At 44.7% G+C, this 16,673-nt stretch overlaps 1 protein-coding gene across 1 annotated transcript in view; it reads right to left on the bottom strand.

Annotated features, from left to right (window-relative positions):
* Positions 1-16,673, bottom strand: part of LOC110487981 (inactive phospholipase C-like protein 2) — a 54,541-nt gene that overhangs the window by 6,483 nt on the left and 31,385 nt on the right. Inside the window, exons 4-10 of the mRNA XM_036971598.2 lie at positions 16,097-16,257; positions 15,233-15,824; positions 11,361-12,575; positions 9,964-10,213; positions 9,392-9,678; positions 5,735-5,938; positions 4,797-4,872 (exon numbers count right to left, since the gene is read on the bottom strand). Of these exons, the coding sequence (XP_036827493.1) occupies positions 4,797-4,872; positions 5,735-5,938; positions 9,392-9,678; positions 9,964-10,213; positions 11,361-12,575; positions 15,233-15,824; positions 16,097-16,257 (2,785 nt within the window). The remainder of the gene's footprint in view (positions 1-4,796; positions 4,873-5,734; positions 5,939-9,391; positions 9,679-9,963; positions 10,214-11,360; positions 12,576-15,232; positions 15,825-16,096; positions 16,258-16,673) is intronic.

The raw sequence follows: 16,673 nt of genomic DNA, 5'->3' as shown, positions 1-16,673 counted from the left end.
CCCTCTAGTGGTGTGGGGGCTGTACTTTGGCAAAGTGGGTGTGGTTATATCCTTCCTGTTTGGCCCTGTCCGGGGGTATCATCGAATGGGGCACAGTGTCTCCTGACCCCTCCTGTCTCAGCCTCCAGTATTTATGCTGCAGTAGTTTGTGTGTCGGGGGGCTAGGGTCAGTTTGTTATATCTGGAGTACTTCTCCTGTCTTATCCGGTATCCTGTGTGAATTTAAGTATGCTCTCTCTAATTCTCTCTTTCTTTCTCTCTCTCGAAGGACCTGAGCCCTAGGACCATGCCTCAGGACTACCTGGCATGATGACTCCTTGCTGTCCCCAGTCCACCTGGCTGTGCTGCTGCTCCAGTTTCAACTGTTCTGCCTGCGGCTATGGAACCCTGACCTGTTCACCGGACGTGCGACCTGTCCCAGACCTGCTGTTTTCAACTCTCTAGAGACAGCAGGAGCTGTAGAGAGACTCTTAATGATCTGCTATGAAAAGCCAACTGACATTTACTCCTGAGATGCTGACTTGTTGCACCCTTGACAACTACTGTGATTATTATTACTTGACCATGCTGGTCATTTATGAACATTTGAACATCTTGGCCATGTTCTGTTATCTCCACCCGGCACAGCCAGAAGAGGACTGGCCACCCCTCATAGCCTGGTTTCGTCCTAGGTTTTGGCCTTTCTAGGGAGTTTTTCCTAGCCACCGTGCTTCTACACCTGCATTGCTTGCTGTTTGGGGTTTTAGGCTGGGATTCTGTACAGCACTTTGAGGTATCAGCTGATTTTAGAAGGGCTACAGAAATAAAATTGATTTTGAGTCTTCTTGGGTATGATGTTACAAGCTTGCCACACCTGTATTTGGGGAGTTTCTCCCATTCTTCTCTGCAGATCCTCTCAGGCTCTTTCAGGTTGGATGGGGAGCGTCGATGCACAGCTATTTTCAGGTCTCTCCAGATGTTTTTATCAGGTTCAAGTCCGGGCTCTGGCTGGGCTGCTCGAGGACATTCAGAGACTTGTCCTGAAGCCACTCCTGCATTGTCTTGCCCGTGTGCTTACGGTCGTTGTCCTGTTTGAAGGTGAACCTTCAACCCAGTCTGAGGTCCTGAGCACTCTGGAGCAGGTTTTCATCAAGGATCTCTCTGTACTTTGCTCCGTTCATCTTTCCCGCAATCCTGACGAGACTCCCATTCCCTGCCACTGAAAAACATCCCCACAGCATGATGCTGCCACCACTATGCTTCACCGTAGGGATGGTGCCAGGTTTCCTCCAGATGTGATGCTTGGCATTCCGGCCAAAGAATTCAATCTTGGTTTCATCAGACCAGAGAATCTTGTTTCTCATGGTCTGAGAGTGCTTTGTGTTTTTTGGAAAAATCCAAGTGGGCATGTGCTTTTTAATGAGGAGTGGCATCCATCTGGACACTCTACCATAAAGGCCTGATTGGTGGAGTGCTGCAGAGATGGTTGTCCTTCTGGAGCTTTCTCCCATTTCCACAGAGGAACTCAGTGACCATCAGGTTCTTGGTCACCTCCCTGACCAAGACCCTTATCCCCTGATTGCTCAGTTTGGTCGGGCAGCCAAAGTCCAGGTGGTTCCAAACTTCTTCCATTTAAGAATGATATAGACAGGTGTGTGCCTTTCCAAATCATGTCCAATCAATAAAATTAACCACAGGTGGACTCCAATGAAGTTGTAGAAATATCAAGGACGATCAATAGAAACAGGATGCACCTGAGCTCAATTTTGAGTCCCATAGCAAAGGGTCTGAATACTTACGTAAATAAGGTATGTTTTTTTTTATTTCTAAAAACCTGTTTTCACTTTGTCATTATGGGGTATTATGTGATTGATGCCAAGTTGTCAGCCGTCCCATGATGCCCAGCAAGCAGTCACTGCAGGGTAAACAAACCTTGCTCCGCCAAGTTACACCACGAGACTGATCTAAGGTCAGTTTTGTATTTCCATCCCTATTGGTTAAGGATGAGACTTGGGGAGGATAAACTGATTATTGACCTGTACTCAGAGCTTACGCCAACACAAACTACATAAATCAAGAACTCAGTCAATAAATAAACTCATCTAATATTAACATATGGACAAATCTCCCTCAGAGCCAAGATGAAAATAGTTCCTGTGATGGATGAGGTAGAGACATGGGGTGCGTTCCAAATGGCCCATAGGACTCTGGTCAAAAGTAGTGCACTATATAGGGAATAAGGTGCCATTTGAGACAACCATGGAAGTCTCAGCAGACTAAAGGCTTCAGGCTGTTGTTGATGAGGTCTTAGCAGGAGAGTCGGTGGGCAGGGCCTCTAGGCAAGTCTTTCACACGACTACCGGACTGCTGACCTGGAGTCAGATCACTGGTCATAGCCAACTCCAATTTCATCACTGTTGATGTTGCTTTGAGTCACGTGATGAGGCCTGCCTCTCTCTCTCTCAATTCAATTTAAGGGCTTTATAGGCATGGGAAACATATGTTTACATTGCCAAAGCAAGTGAAATAGATAATAAACAAATGTGAAATTAACAATACAAAAATTTACAGTAAACATTACACTCACAGAAGTTCCAAAAGAATAAAGACATTTAAAATGTCATGTGTGCAAATAGTTAAAGTACAAAAGGGAAAATAAATAAACATATATAGGTTGTATTTACAATGGTTTGTGTTCTTCACTGGTTGCCCTTTTCTTGTGGCAACAGGTCACATATATCGCTGCTGTGATGGCACACTGTGGAATTTCACCCAATAGATATCGGAGTTGATCAAAATTGGGTATGTTTTTCAAAATATTTGTGGGTCTGTGTGATATGTGTCTCTAATATGGTCATACATTTGGCAGAAGGTTAGGAAGTGCAGCTCAGTTTCCACCTCATTTTGTGGGCACTGTGCACATAGGCCGTCGAGAAGACAGACTTTCTCAATAGCAGGTGTAACGCAGGTCAACTAATGTTGAATACTTACCGTTACTAGTGAGATTCCAGTAACCAATCATATTATACTATATTGCTATTGATATGGTTAAGTCGACAGCTATTACAAATCAGCTGTGAGAAGCTGTATGTCGAGCAGTTTATTTTGAGCCAATCAAAACTCAGTATTCTCTAAGTCGCTCTACTAAAAACTCACATTATACACAAGTTGGTGCCATAGTTCTGAAAAAAAAGCTTGAACGGAATGTGCAGATCTTCCGCTATTCCATGGAAGAAAAAGTTTCAATTTGTGAGAAGTTGTATAAAACTGAACTGAACAGAGAGAACTGGATATTAACACGTATCTATACAGACTGTGAGGGGAATGAGGGAAAGATTGACGCCAGGATTTGGTCAGGTTTTTTTTGAGTATGGATTTAGTTCCACCAAGGATGGCGAGCCGCCCGAACCCAGGACATCAATAAGAAGATTTGTTTTCCTTGGAGAACACTGAATTTGCACTGCCATACTACGTTGTGGTGGGACTTTTCTTGCAAGACATCATTGCAGTGGGATTGTTATAAGCACATGCTACACTTAAACACCTGACAGTGTTGATTGTTAGGAACTGTCACTCACATTTAATTCCATCTCATAGAGGTTTATAAGTCAGTATTTGTGAATTGGGTTGGGTTTTTCCTGTGGATTCATGTTTATTGTATTGCTATTGAACATTGAAATCTGAGAGACCCTCAGATTAAGATAGAGCTGGGTGCATCCTAGTAAACTATAGGCAGGACATATGGCTGATACTGTATCTAAGTGTTATTGATGTTTTTCATTCACATTCAGCTCATTGAACAAATTTCACATCAATATTTACTCAAGGTGATTCATTTTCTGTAAGTATGGTTATTTACTAAATACAAGCAGGCATTCGTTTCCTAAATTATTCAGTTGTGTGGTTTTCATTTCTCCCTACTGCTCCAGTAGAGAACCCAACTGGTCCAATAGAGAACCCAACTGGTCCAATATAGAACCCAACTGGTCCAGTAGAGAACCCAACTGGTCCAATAGAGAACCCAACTGGTCCAATAGAGAACCCAACTGGTCCAATAGAGAACCCAACTGGTCCAGTAGAGAACCCAACTGGTCCAGTAGAGAACCCAACTGGTCCAATAGAGAACCCAACTGGTCCAATAGAGAACCCAACTGGTCCAATAGAGAACCCAACTGGTCCAATAGAGAACCCAACTGGTCCAGTAGAGAACCCAACTGGTCCAGTAGAGAACCCAACTGGTCCAGTAGAGAACCCAACTGGTCCAGTAGAGAACCCAACTGGTCCAGTAGAGAACCCAACTGGTCCAGTAGAGAACCCAACTGGTCCAGTAGAGAAGCCAACTGGTCCAGTAGAGAACCCAACTGGTCCAATATAAAACCCAACTGGTACAATAGAGAACCCAACTGGTCCAGTAGAGAACCCAACTGGTCCAGTAGAGAACCCAACTGGTCCAGTAGAGAACCCAACTGCTCCAATAGAGAACCTAACTGGTCCAATAGAGTTTAAGCTTAAACATAGTGTTAAGCAATTGTTACACAAGGCTATGCTTGACGCAGATGAAGGAGATAGATGGGCTCATAGAATTACATTCAGGAGGCTGTGCAGCGAAGATTGCTAAGGTCCTACACCTATTTGTTTGGTGCATTTCTCTATGGGTGTTTGTGTGGGTTCAGATTCTACATTGGTTGTAAGTTGATTCTACTGTGGTATTTCACCCAATAGATATTTAACAAAATTGGATTTGTTTTCAATTTCTTTGTGGGTCTGTGTAATCTGAGGGAAATATGTGTCTCTAATATGGTCTCTCTCTCTCTCACCTGTTGTCTGTATCTGTAGGATCCTGTCGTAGACTCCGTCTGACAGCTCCATCACTGCTCTGCTCGCCTGGATCATCTGTAGACAGAGTACACAAGATCAGTCTATTATTCACACACACACACACACACATCAAAATAACAAACATTTAATTAATAACCCCGGAGAGATTAAGACCCCACGTCTGATTAACTAAACACTTCTCGCTGCAATGCCTTTTAGGACACGACCGCACTTTGTGAGTCTGGTGTTCGACAAATGAGGATGAACACTACTGCTCCTAGGGGTCTGTCCAGATCTCCCCCACACACACAGCTTCCTCCCATTCATTTCTCCCCCAAGCATTCAAGTGAAGGCATGAGATCCACTTAGCGAAATAAGATGCTCATTTATGCTAATGCTATTCAGGGCCATGGTGAGCTCTCCCTCACTGATTCATCAGGAATGAGGATCACTCTCAAATCACACACACACACACAGAAGCACGCATACATGTGCAACACATACAAACACATCAATTTCTCAACTGGAAATTTCTTTGCGCTTGTTTAACATTGAAAAATGACCCACACTAAATGAAAGTGTCACATTTTTTCACGTTGAGATTTTTTATCATTATTCAAAATGGAATGAAAAGAGGCATCGTTATCTCCCGTGAAGACATGGTGAACTCTCCCTCACTCTGATTCATCAGGAATGAGGATGCACTTGCAAAGAGCACACACACACACACATTCTACTTTGGGGGCGTCTACGAAAGTAATCACTTTTAAATTGAATCAGTGTCATGGTGGCAGGGAGAGAGAGGGAAGTAGAGAAAGAGGTTAAAAACAAGTCAAAGAATCAATCAACTTATAACCTGCACAACTATTCTCAATGGAAACCCAAAGCGCTACATAAATAAAATGTGAAGGATTGACTAGGTTTGATTGATCCTCACCGTTTCGTAGGTGGAGACCACCCTGCGTAGGACGTCCGGCAGGGGCCCTTGGGGCTCCATGGAGGGGTACTGCTCCCTCAGCTCAAAGAGCATCAGGGGGTCCCCATCGGCCCCCACCACACGGGATCCCAGGGCCAATACACACTGCATGAGATTAGCCACCGCTGACACCCCACACAGCTCCCTGAACACTGCCACCGAGTTCTACAGGGACAGAGAGAGATACAGAGGGTCGGGGGGTTTATGCAAAACACACACTCACACAGCTATATAAAAACACACACACAGACACACATATACTGCTTGTCCTGTATTAGTGATGTAGTGTTCTGTGGATCATACTGTAATCCTCTACTAAGCGATTAGTTGCTGTGGTTTAATCATGGAACAAACTGTGACATGGTTTCCTGGGATACCATCACTGAGAACATCTGATTGAATTAGAGAAGCTTTATTGGGAGATGGTTAACGTGACAACCACAAAGCCACCGTATCACTGTCCTACTATTGAATTCATGGTTTATTGGGGTCATTGAACCACTAAAATCCAATCAGTTTTATTGAACAGCACAGGTTAGTGTTTTTCATCATGAAATCTAACCCTAACCACACTGTTAACTCTAATGCCTAACCTAAACCACACTGTTAACTCTAATGCCTAACCTTAACCACACTGTTAACTCTAATGCCTAACCCTAACCTTAACCACACTGTTAACTCTAATGTCTAACCCTAACCACACTGTTAACTCTAATGCCTAACCCTAACCTTAACCACACTGTTAACTCTAATGCCTAACCTTAACCACACTGTTAACTCTAATGCCTAACCCTAACCTTAACCACACTGTTAACTCTAATGCCTAACCCTAACCTTAACCACACTGTTAACTCTAATGCCTAACCCTAACCTTAACCACACTGTTAACTCTAATGCCTAACCCTAACCTTAACCACACTGTTAACTCTAATGCCTAACCCTAACCACACTGTTAACTCTAATGCCTAACCCTAACCACACTGTTAACTCTAATGCCTAACCACACTGTTAACTCTAATGCCTAACCCTAACATTAACCACACTGTTAACTCTAATGCCTAACCCTAACCTTAACCACACTGTTAACTCTAATGCCTAACCCTAACCTTAACCACACTGTTAACTCTAATGCCTAACCCTAACCTTAACCACACTGTTAACTCTATGCCTAACCCTAACCTTAACCACACTTAACTCTAATGCCTAACCCTAACCTTAACCACACTGTTAACTCTAATGCCTAACCCTAACCTTAACCACACTGTTAACTCTAATGCCTAACCTTAACCACACTGTTAACTCTAATGCCTAACCCTAACCACACTGTTAACTCTAATGCCTAACCCTAACCACACTGTTAACTCTAATGCCTAACCCTAACCTTAACCACACTGTTAACTCTAATGCCTAACCCTAACCTTAACCACACTGTTAACTCTAATGCCTAACCCTAACCTTAACCACACTGTTAACTCTAATGCCTAACCACACTGTTAACTCTAATGCCTAACCCTAACATTAACCACACTGTTAACTCTAATGCCTAACCCTAACCTTAACCACACTGTTAACTCTAATGCCTAACCCTAACCTTAACCACACTGTTAACTCTAATGCCTAACCCTAACCTTAACCACACTGTTAACTCTAATGCCTAACCCTAACATTAACCACACTGTTAACTCTAATGCCTAACCCTAACCTTAACCACACTGTTAACTCTAATGCCGAACCCTAACCTTAACCACACTGTTAACTCTAATGCCTAACCCTAACCTTAACCACACTGTTAACTCTAATGCCTAACCCTAACCTTAACCACACTGTTAACTCTAATGCCTAACCTTAACCACACTGTTAACTCTAATGCCTAACCCTAACCACACTGTTAACTCTAATGCCTAACCCTAACCTTAACCACACTGTTAACTATAATGCCTAACCCTAACCTTAACCACACTGTTAACTCTAATGCCTAACCCTAACCTTAACCACACTGTTAACTCTAATGCCTAACCCTAACCTTAACCACACTGTTAACTCTAATGCCTAACCCTAACCTTAACCACACTGTTAACTCTAATGCCTAACCTTAACCACACTGTTAACTCTAATGCCTAACCCTAACCTTAACCACACTGTTAACTCTAATGCCTAACCCTAACCTTAACCACACTGTTAACTCTAATGCCTAACCCTAACATTAACCACACTGTTAACTCTAATGCCTAACCCTAACCTTAACCACACTGTTAACTTTAATGCCGAACCCTAACCTTAACCACACTGTTAACTCTAATGCCTAACCCTAACCTTAACCACACTGTTAACTCTATGCCTAACCCTAACCTTAACCACACTGTTAACTCTAATGCCTAACCTTAACCACACTGTTAACTCTAATGCCTAACCCTAACCACACTGTTAACTCTAATGCCTAACCCTAACCTTAACCACACTGTTAACTCTAATGCCTAACCCTAACCACACTGTTAACTCTAATGCCTAACCCTAACCTTAACCACACTGTTAACTCTAATGCCTAACCCTAACATTAAATTATGACCAATAAATCACATACATTTTTACAATATAGATTTAAAAAAAAAAATATCTTCATGATGTCATGGTGCTTGCCTTCAGTGTTTACTTCTGTTTAGGTGTGTGTGTGTGTGTTTCAAGACTGTGTGTGTGAGAGAGTGTGTGTGTGTGTGTGTGTGTGTGTGTGTGTGTGTGTGTGTGTTTCAAGACTGTGTGTGTGAGAGAGTGTGTGTGTGTGTGTTTCAAGACTGTGTGTGTGTGTGTGTGTGTGTGTGTTTCAAGACTGTGTGTGTGAGAGAGAGTGTGTGTGTGTGTGTTTCAAGACTGTGTGTGTGAGAGAGAGTGTGTGAGTGTGTTCATGGCCTCTTTGCATTAGTGCATCAGTCTACTACATCAGGGTGGCATCATAGTCTGATGACTCATAGCATGAATCCCAGGTATCTCCAGCCTAAACACAGAGGTCCTTAACATCACTTAGACAGCCAGACTAAATGCTTATGTAACCGATGTGAAATGGCTAGCTAGTTAGCGGTGGTGCGTGCTAATAGCGTTTCAATCATCACTTGCTCTGAGACCTTGAAGGAGTTGTTCCCCTTGCTCAGCAAGGGCTGTGGCTTTTGTGGTGTGATGGGTAACGATGCTTCAAGGGTGACTGTTGTCTGTGTGCAGAGGGTCCCTGGTTCGAGCCCAGGTAGGGGTGAAGAGAGGGGCGGAAGCTATACTGTTACACTTACAGGGACCATCACCTTACCATCAGCTTACCATAACCTGTCAGTCTAAAGCAGATCTTCAGAGATCAGGCCACTCTGCCACCACCACTCAGTCTCAACCTGTTGATGTCTGTTTTTTTTATTGAACCTTTATTTAACTAGGCAAGTCAGTTGATGTCTCTGGAGGAATGATCAGCCATCTTTATGGTCATCGTTTAGTGATCACTGAGATGAACCCAACCCATAGAGGTTTCAATCTACCATTCTGAGTTAGACATCATCTGTTGTGAATACAGGTATACAGGCATTTCAGTCATGAAATGTGAAAATTGTGATTGATAAATTACTGTTTATCCTTCCGCCTCACCTGCATGTTCTCCCGCAGGTCCGTGGCCTCCTTCAGTTGCGGGCCGGCCATTTTGAAAACCTCGTCCACTTCTTTGATCCCCAGGTCCCGGAGTGCAGCATAGTCCCTCCCTCGCCTCGCCTTCCGCACAGACAGCCCCCGCTTGTAGGGCTTTCCCCCTCCTCTCCGGTTGGTGAGGGCCACATGGACGAACAGCATGGCGTACGGGAGGTCCTCCCCCATCAGTGACTGTAATGGTATGTGCCGGTAGCCTGGCTGTAGGCACTCCAGGGGAATGGTGTACTGACCTGTGGTAAAACGGGGGATTACAAATGATGTACAAGAGTGTTAGACAATGAAATGACCATGAGAAGATAGTGGATGTTCACTCACTCTTTAACTGCTACCAAGTGTTCTTTATCTTAGCTAGTGATACTTGCTTGTGAGCTAGCAATAATCTTCACATGGCTGAAAGGTTGTTGTAGTATCAAATCAAATATTTATTGGCTTCAGACAAGCTCAACCAAAAGCAGACTGGACACCGGACTAGCAGTCAGTGCAGAGCTGACCTTCGCCCTCCCTCCACTACTAACCTATGAACTCGTCCCCTATGAATTCGTCATCCAGCACCACGAAGCGCACCATGGCCAGCTCTGGCAGGTTGATCTGGAACTCAAAGCTCTCGTCAAAGATGGGGTTGTCTCCGTTCTGCATCACCGTGCGGGTGCGGCGCTCGGCACAGTCGGCAGGGATACCGTGGATCTCCACGTAGACGTACGGGTCCACCACATCTCCTTTAGCTCCAGAACCCTTCGGACGGGGCAGGTTCTGACCACTGATCACCTGCATGGATGGATCCGGTTTATTGATTGATTTATTTTATTTGTTTGATTGATGCAGGTGTACTGAATAATGGAATCAATACCATTCAACCACTAAGAGAAGTGTACTGAATAACTGAACCAATACCATTCAACCACTAAGAGAAGTGTACTGAATAACTGAACCAATACCATTCAACCACTAAGAGAAGTGTACTGAATAACTGAATCAATACCATTCAACCACTAAGAGAAGTGTACTGAATAACTGAACCAATACCATTCAACCACTAAGAGAAGTGTACTGAATAACTGAATCAATACCATTCAACCACTAAGAGAAGTGTACTGAATAATGGAACCAATACCATTCAACCACTAAGAGAAGTGTACTGAATAACTGAACCAATACCATTCAACCACTAAGAGAAGTGTACTGAATAATGGAACCAATACCATTCAACCACTAAGAGAAGTGTACTGAATAACTGAATCAATACCATTCAACCACTAAGAGAAGTGTACTGAATAATGGAACCAATACCATTCAACCACTAAGAGAAGTGTACTGAATAATGGAACCAATACCATTCAACCACTAAGAGAAGTGTACTGAATAATGGAACCAATACCATTCAACCACTAAGAGAAGTGTACTGAATAACTGAACCAATACCATTCAACCACTAAGAGAAGTGTACTGAATAATGGAACCAATACCATTCAACCACTAAGAGAAGTGTACTGAATAATGGAACCAATACCATTCAACCACTAAGAGAAGTGTACTGAATAACTGAACCAATACCATTCAACCACTAAGAGAAGTGTACTGAATAATGGAACCAATACCATTCAACCACTAAGAGAAGTGTACTGAATAACTGAACCAATACCATTCAACCACTAAGAGAAGTGTACTGAATAACTGAATCAATACCATTCAACCACTAAGAGAAGTGTACTGAATAATGGAACCAATACCATTCAACCACTAAGAGAAGTGTACTGAATAATGGAACCAATACCATTCAACCACTAAGAGAAGTGTACTGAATAATGGAACCAATACCATTCAACCATTAAGGAGCCAACAAGCCAGGCAGTGAATAGGAGCCTCCATTAAACAGATGTAAATAAACACTGCTGTCTATCTGCTAGCCACTCACCTTGACATGGAGCAGCTGAGGGGACACACCCGGCACAGAGTCTCTTGTATCAGCGCTGAAATACGACACCTCCTGTCGCATGATGGCGGGTCGCAGCACGTACCCACAATTCCCGTTTTGGCGGAACCAGGCGATGTTAAGGTCCATCATCAACCCGGGCGTCTGGTAGTTCAAAGCCACAATCTGGCAACCGCACTTCCACAGGTCCTGTGGGTTCATGTTGCTGGAGTCGATGCGCATGGCGCTTGGGTAGACCCGCGACAGGAAGCGCTTGTTGTAGTTGACAAAGTCTCCTGGGCGCTCGCTGGCGCAGCGCAAAGCTAGGGTCTCATTGAACGAGCAGAGCTCCCAGGGTTTCTGGATAGAGAACGACATCTGGAAGTCTGTAAAACGTACTGACTTGCACAGAGTCACCAAGTCAGAGAGCTCCTTTAGGAGCTGGAACCGTTTAGGGGTAGTAGGAGGGGTCAGGGATTTAATGCTACTAGTACCACCACCCCCTCCACCTTTCTGCCCCCCCTCCCCCGCTCCTTCTCCACTGTTACCAGCCTTCATCCTCTGGCACATCTCCGCCCCCTCGTCTTCGTCAGTCACGTCCCCCTCCGCCCCCCCGCATCCCTCCTCCAACTTCTGCCCCTTCAACAGGATCTTGCCCCTCAGGGCATTAGGCGAGGGCAGGTACACCTCCCCTTCCCTGAGAGGCTTCGTGTACAACCTCTCCCCTAGTATCCTCCTCAGGTGCTGGAGCATGACTCTCTGCTGGCAGGGGGAGCAGTGGTTCTCCACACACAGGATCAGTGGAAACTCCGAAGCCTCGAACGCAAAACGGCCGATCACATCCAGGACACAGTGGAACTTGACGGGCGAGGTGAGGGTGTGACTGGTATAAACCATGGGTTCGTCGCTAGGGCCATCCCAGACATCCACTTCCACACACCTGCAGCCCATCTTTAAAGCGCGGATATAGCCGGTGATGTCAGCGGGCCCCTTGAACTGGTCCTCGATGAGGTAGGTGTTGTGGGAGGAGTTGATGTAGTAGTGGGATAAGGGCTGGCTCATGTCCTGGCACACCTGGCTGTGCTCCGGGTCAAACAGGTGGCACTCCAGGGAGGTGAGATATCTGGTGAAACCGTCCAATGAGAGGCAGCCTTGGCGACGTCCCTCCTCCGACGGCTCGTGGGATTGGATGAGCTCCAGACTGGTGTCTTCAGTCACCTAGACACGGAGGGCAGAAGAGAACAGAGAAATGAGCATCTCTTGAAGTGAAATTGTTACTTGTATTTCTAAATCGACAACTGTCTACTTTATTTCTTATCAGCTAGACAGAGCTAAGAGGGACAATAGAAGAGAAAAAGAGAGAAAAGGGGAGAGAACCCACTGAAACTGTCCTACTGGCAGAACAGAAAACCCATTGAAACAGTCTTACTGGTAGAACAGAAAACCCACTGAAACAGTCCTACTGGCAGAACAGAAAACCCATTGAAACAGTCTTACTGGCAGAACAGAAAACCCATTGAAACAGTCCTACTGGCAGAACAGAAAACCCATTGAAACTGTCCTACTGGCAGAACAGAAAACCCATTGAAACAGTCTTACTGGCAGAACAGAGAACCCACTGAAACTGTCCTACTGGCAGAACAGAAAACCCATTGAAACAGTCTTACTGACAGAACAGAGAACCCACTGAAACTGTCCTACTGGCAGAACAGAAAACCCATTGAAACAGTCTTACTGGCAGAACAGAAAACCCACTGAAACAGTCTTACTGGCAGAACAGAAAACTCATTGAAACTGTCCTACTGGCAGAACAGAAAACCCACTGAAACTGTCCTACTGGCAGAACAGAAAACCCATTGAAACTGTCCTACTGGCAGAACAGAAAACCCATTGAAACAGTCTTACTGGCAGAACAGAGAACCCACTGAAACGGTCCTACTGGCAGAACAGAAAACCCATTGAAACAGTCTTACTGACAGAACAGAGAACCCACTGAAACTGTCCTACTGGCAGAACAGAAAACCCATTGAAACAGTCTTACTGGCAGAACAGAAAACCCACTGAAACAGTCTTACTGGCAGAACAGAAAACTCATTGAAACTGTCCTACTGGCAGAACAGAAAACCCACTGAAACTGTCCTACTGGCAGAACAGAAAACCCATTGAAACTGTCCTACTGGCAGAACAGAAAACCCATTGAAACAGTCTTACTGGCAGAACAGAAAACCCACTGAAACAGTCTTACTGGCAGAACAGAGAACCCACTGAAACAGTCTTACTGGCAGAACAGAAAACCCACTGAAACAGTCTTACTGGCAGAATAGAGAACCCACTGAAACAGTCTTACTGGCAGAACAGAAAACCCACTGAAACAGTCTTACTGGCAGAACAGAGAACCCACTGAAACAGTCTTACTGGCAGAACAGAGAACCCACTGAAACTGTCTTACTGGCAGAACAGAAAACTCATTGAAACTGTCCTACTGACAGAACAGAAAACCCACTGAAACAGTCTTACTGGCAGAACAGAAAACCCATTGAAACTGTCCTACTGGCAGAACAGAAAACCCATTGAAACTGTCCTACTGGCAGAACAGAAAACCCATTGAAACTGTCCTACTGGCAGAACAGAAAACCCATTGAAACTGTCCTACTGGCAGAACAGAAAACTCATTGAAACTGTCCTACTGGCAGAACAGAAAACCCATTGAAACTGTCCTACTGACAGAACAGAAAACCCATTGAAACTGTCCTACTGGCAGAACAGAAAACCCATTGAAACTGTCCTACTGGTAGAACAGAAAACCCATTGAAACTGTCCTACTGGCAGAACAGAAAACCCATTGAAACTGTCCTACTGGCAGAACAGAAAACCCATTGAAACTGTCCTACTGGCAGAACAGAAAACCCATTGAAACTGTCCTACTGGCAGAACAGAAAACCCATTGAAACTGTCCTACTGGTAGAACAGAAAACCCATGAAATTGTTCTACTGGCAGAACAGAAAACCCATTGAAACTGTCCTACTGGCAGAACAGAACCCATTGAAACTGTCCTACTGGCAGAACAGAAAACCCATTGAAACACTCTTACTGGCAGAACAGAAAACCCATTGAAACTGTCCTACTGGCAGAACAGAAAACCCATTGAAACTGTCCTACTGGCAGAACAGAAAACCCATTGAAACTGTCCTACTGGCAGAACAGAAAACCCATTGAAACTGTCCTACTGGCAGAACAGAAAACTCATTGAAACTGTCCTGCTGGCAGAACAGAAAACCCATTGAAACTGTCCTACTGACAGAACAGAAACCCCATTGAAACTGTCCTACTGGTAGAACAGAAAACCCATTGAAACTGTCCTACTGGCAGAACAGAAAATCCATTGAAACTGTCCTACTGGCAGAACAGAAAACCCATTGAAACTGTCCTACTGGCAGAACAGAAAACCCATTGAAACTGTCCTACTGGCAGAACAGAAACCCCATTGAAACTGTCCTACTGGTAGAACAGAAAACCCATTGAAACTGTCCTACTGGCAGAACAGAAAACCCATTGAAACTGTCCTACTGGTAGAACAGAAAACCCATTGAAACTGTCCTACTGGCAGAACAGAAAACCCATTGAAACTGTCCTACTGGCAGAACAGAAAACCCATTGAAACTGTCCTACTGGCAGAACAGAAAACCCACTGAAACAGTCTTACTGGTAGAACAGAAAACCCATGAAATTGTTCTACTGGCAGAACAGAAAACCCATTGAAACTGTCCTACTGGCAGAACAGAACCCATTGAAACTGTCCTACTGGCAGAACAGAAAACCCATTGAAACAGTCCTACTGGCAGAACAGAAAAGTGGTCCTCTTCACCATCCTTACCTGAGTCATGCCCTGCTCAACCTCCAGGAACCTCATTAGATCCTTGGTATCCAAGTACTCCTTGTTGCTAGAGAATTGCACCAGCAGGAAGTAGATCTCCGGTCGGGTGCAAAGGTCGTGAAAGACCTCAATGAACTCCTCCTTGGTTACCCTGTCCTCTATCCCTCCTCTTCTGTTGTCTGCGTTTGCTCCAGTCCCAGCTCCAGATTCACCCCCATCCCTTTCCTCAACTTCAGTCACAGCTGGAGCCCTATCCTCATCGCCAGCTCCTGAGCCAATCACAGCTACAACTGAAGCCCCAACCTTTGCTTCAGCCACAGTTCCAACTCCAGATGTCCTGGCCCCATTCATCCTCTCCTTGACACGATGGAGCTCCTTAAACCGGTGTTCCACTTTCTCACTCCTCACCCCAGGGTTAACACTCCTGATCAGACCTACAGCCGAGCGCAAACTGATCCCCACCTCCTCTCCTCCACCCTGTCCATCTGAGACAACCATAGAGGAAAATGTCTCTGCTAGCCAGGCGAGACGAAGGCTGTCCTCACTGCTGGCCATCATGTCTATGGCATGCTTCCCATACAGAATCAGATACCTAGGATGAGACGGAGAAGGATTGCACAGAGATTGTCATAATTAAAAGATACCAGGGTAGGAAATACTATGGGAGTCATCTGTTCCAGTTGTTTTCATTCACTTCCATTGTCTAACTGTGAGATCCATTTGGGTGTCGGTCTAGATTTACTGTACATCTTCAAGGATCTTGACATCCTTTTGATATGACACCACTTAGCCATGGAGAGTTGTTTAAACTAAAGCACAACCAGATCTGGCAACCTAGCAAGACATTGTGGACATCTATCCTACCTCAGGCCAGTGACCCAGATGTTGGCCACCTCTGCAGAGTTAGCCACCAGGTCCAGAGCTTCATAGGTCTCTCCATAGATGATAGAGAAGGCACAGTCCTCAGAGATTTGGTCATAGACGCCGTTGGTCCTAAAGGTCTCTGTGTTGCGACCGGTGCGGACCTAGAAAGACACGAAGAAGGATCCAATCAAATGAGACCAAGTACAGAACAGTACATGAGAGTCAAGAGTTCTTATTGTTTCACTCAGTTCCATTGACTGACTGAGTTATATTTGGCTCCAAGACAGTGCTGAAGAATAGTCCATTCCTGATGAGTGCAAACTCCATTTAAATGTATTGCAGATCATTCAATTTAATTGCTCTGTTTTTTACAGGAAACCAGACGTCATTGCATTTATCAGGAGTTAACTCCATAAAGATTCATAACATCGCTGTCTCCACTTTGGTCTCCTCCTAGGTGTGTACTACCTCTGATGGAAGGGACGGCGATACGGGTGTAGCTACCTACCTCTCTGATGGAAGGGACGGCGATATGGGTGTAGCTACCTACCTCTGATAGAGGGGACGGCGATACGGG

The sequence above is a fragment of the Oncorhynchus mykiss genome, chromosome 30, assembly GCF_057628025.1.
Source record: "Oncorhynchus mykiss isolate SJ-2025 chromosome 30, ASM5762802v1, whole genome shotgun sequence".
NCBI lineage: Eukaryota > Metazoa > Chordata > Actinopteri > Salmoniformes > Salmonidae > Oncorhynchus > Oncorhynchus mykiss.
The sequence above is the reverse complement of the archived record's forward strand: the minus strand, read 5'-3'. Positions and strand labels throughout refer to the sequence as shown.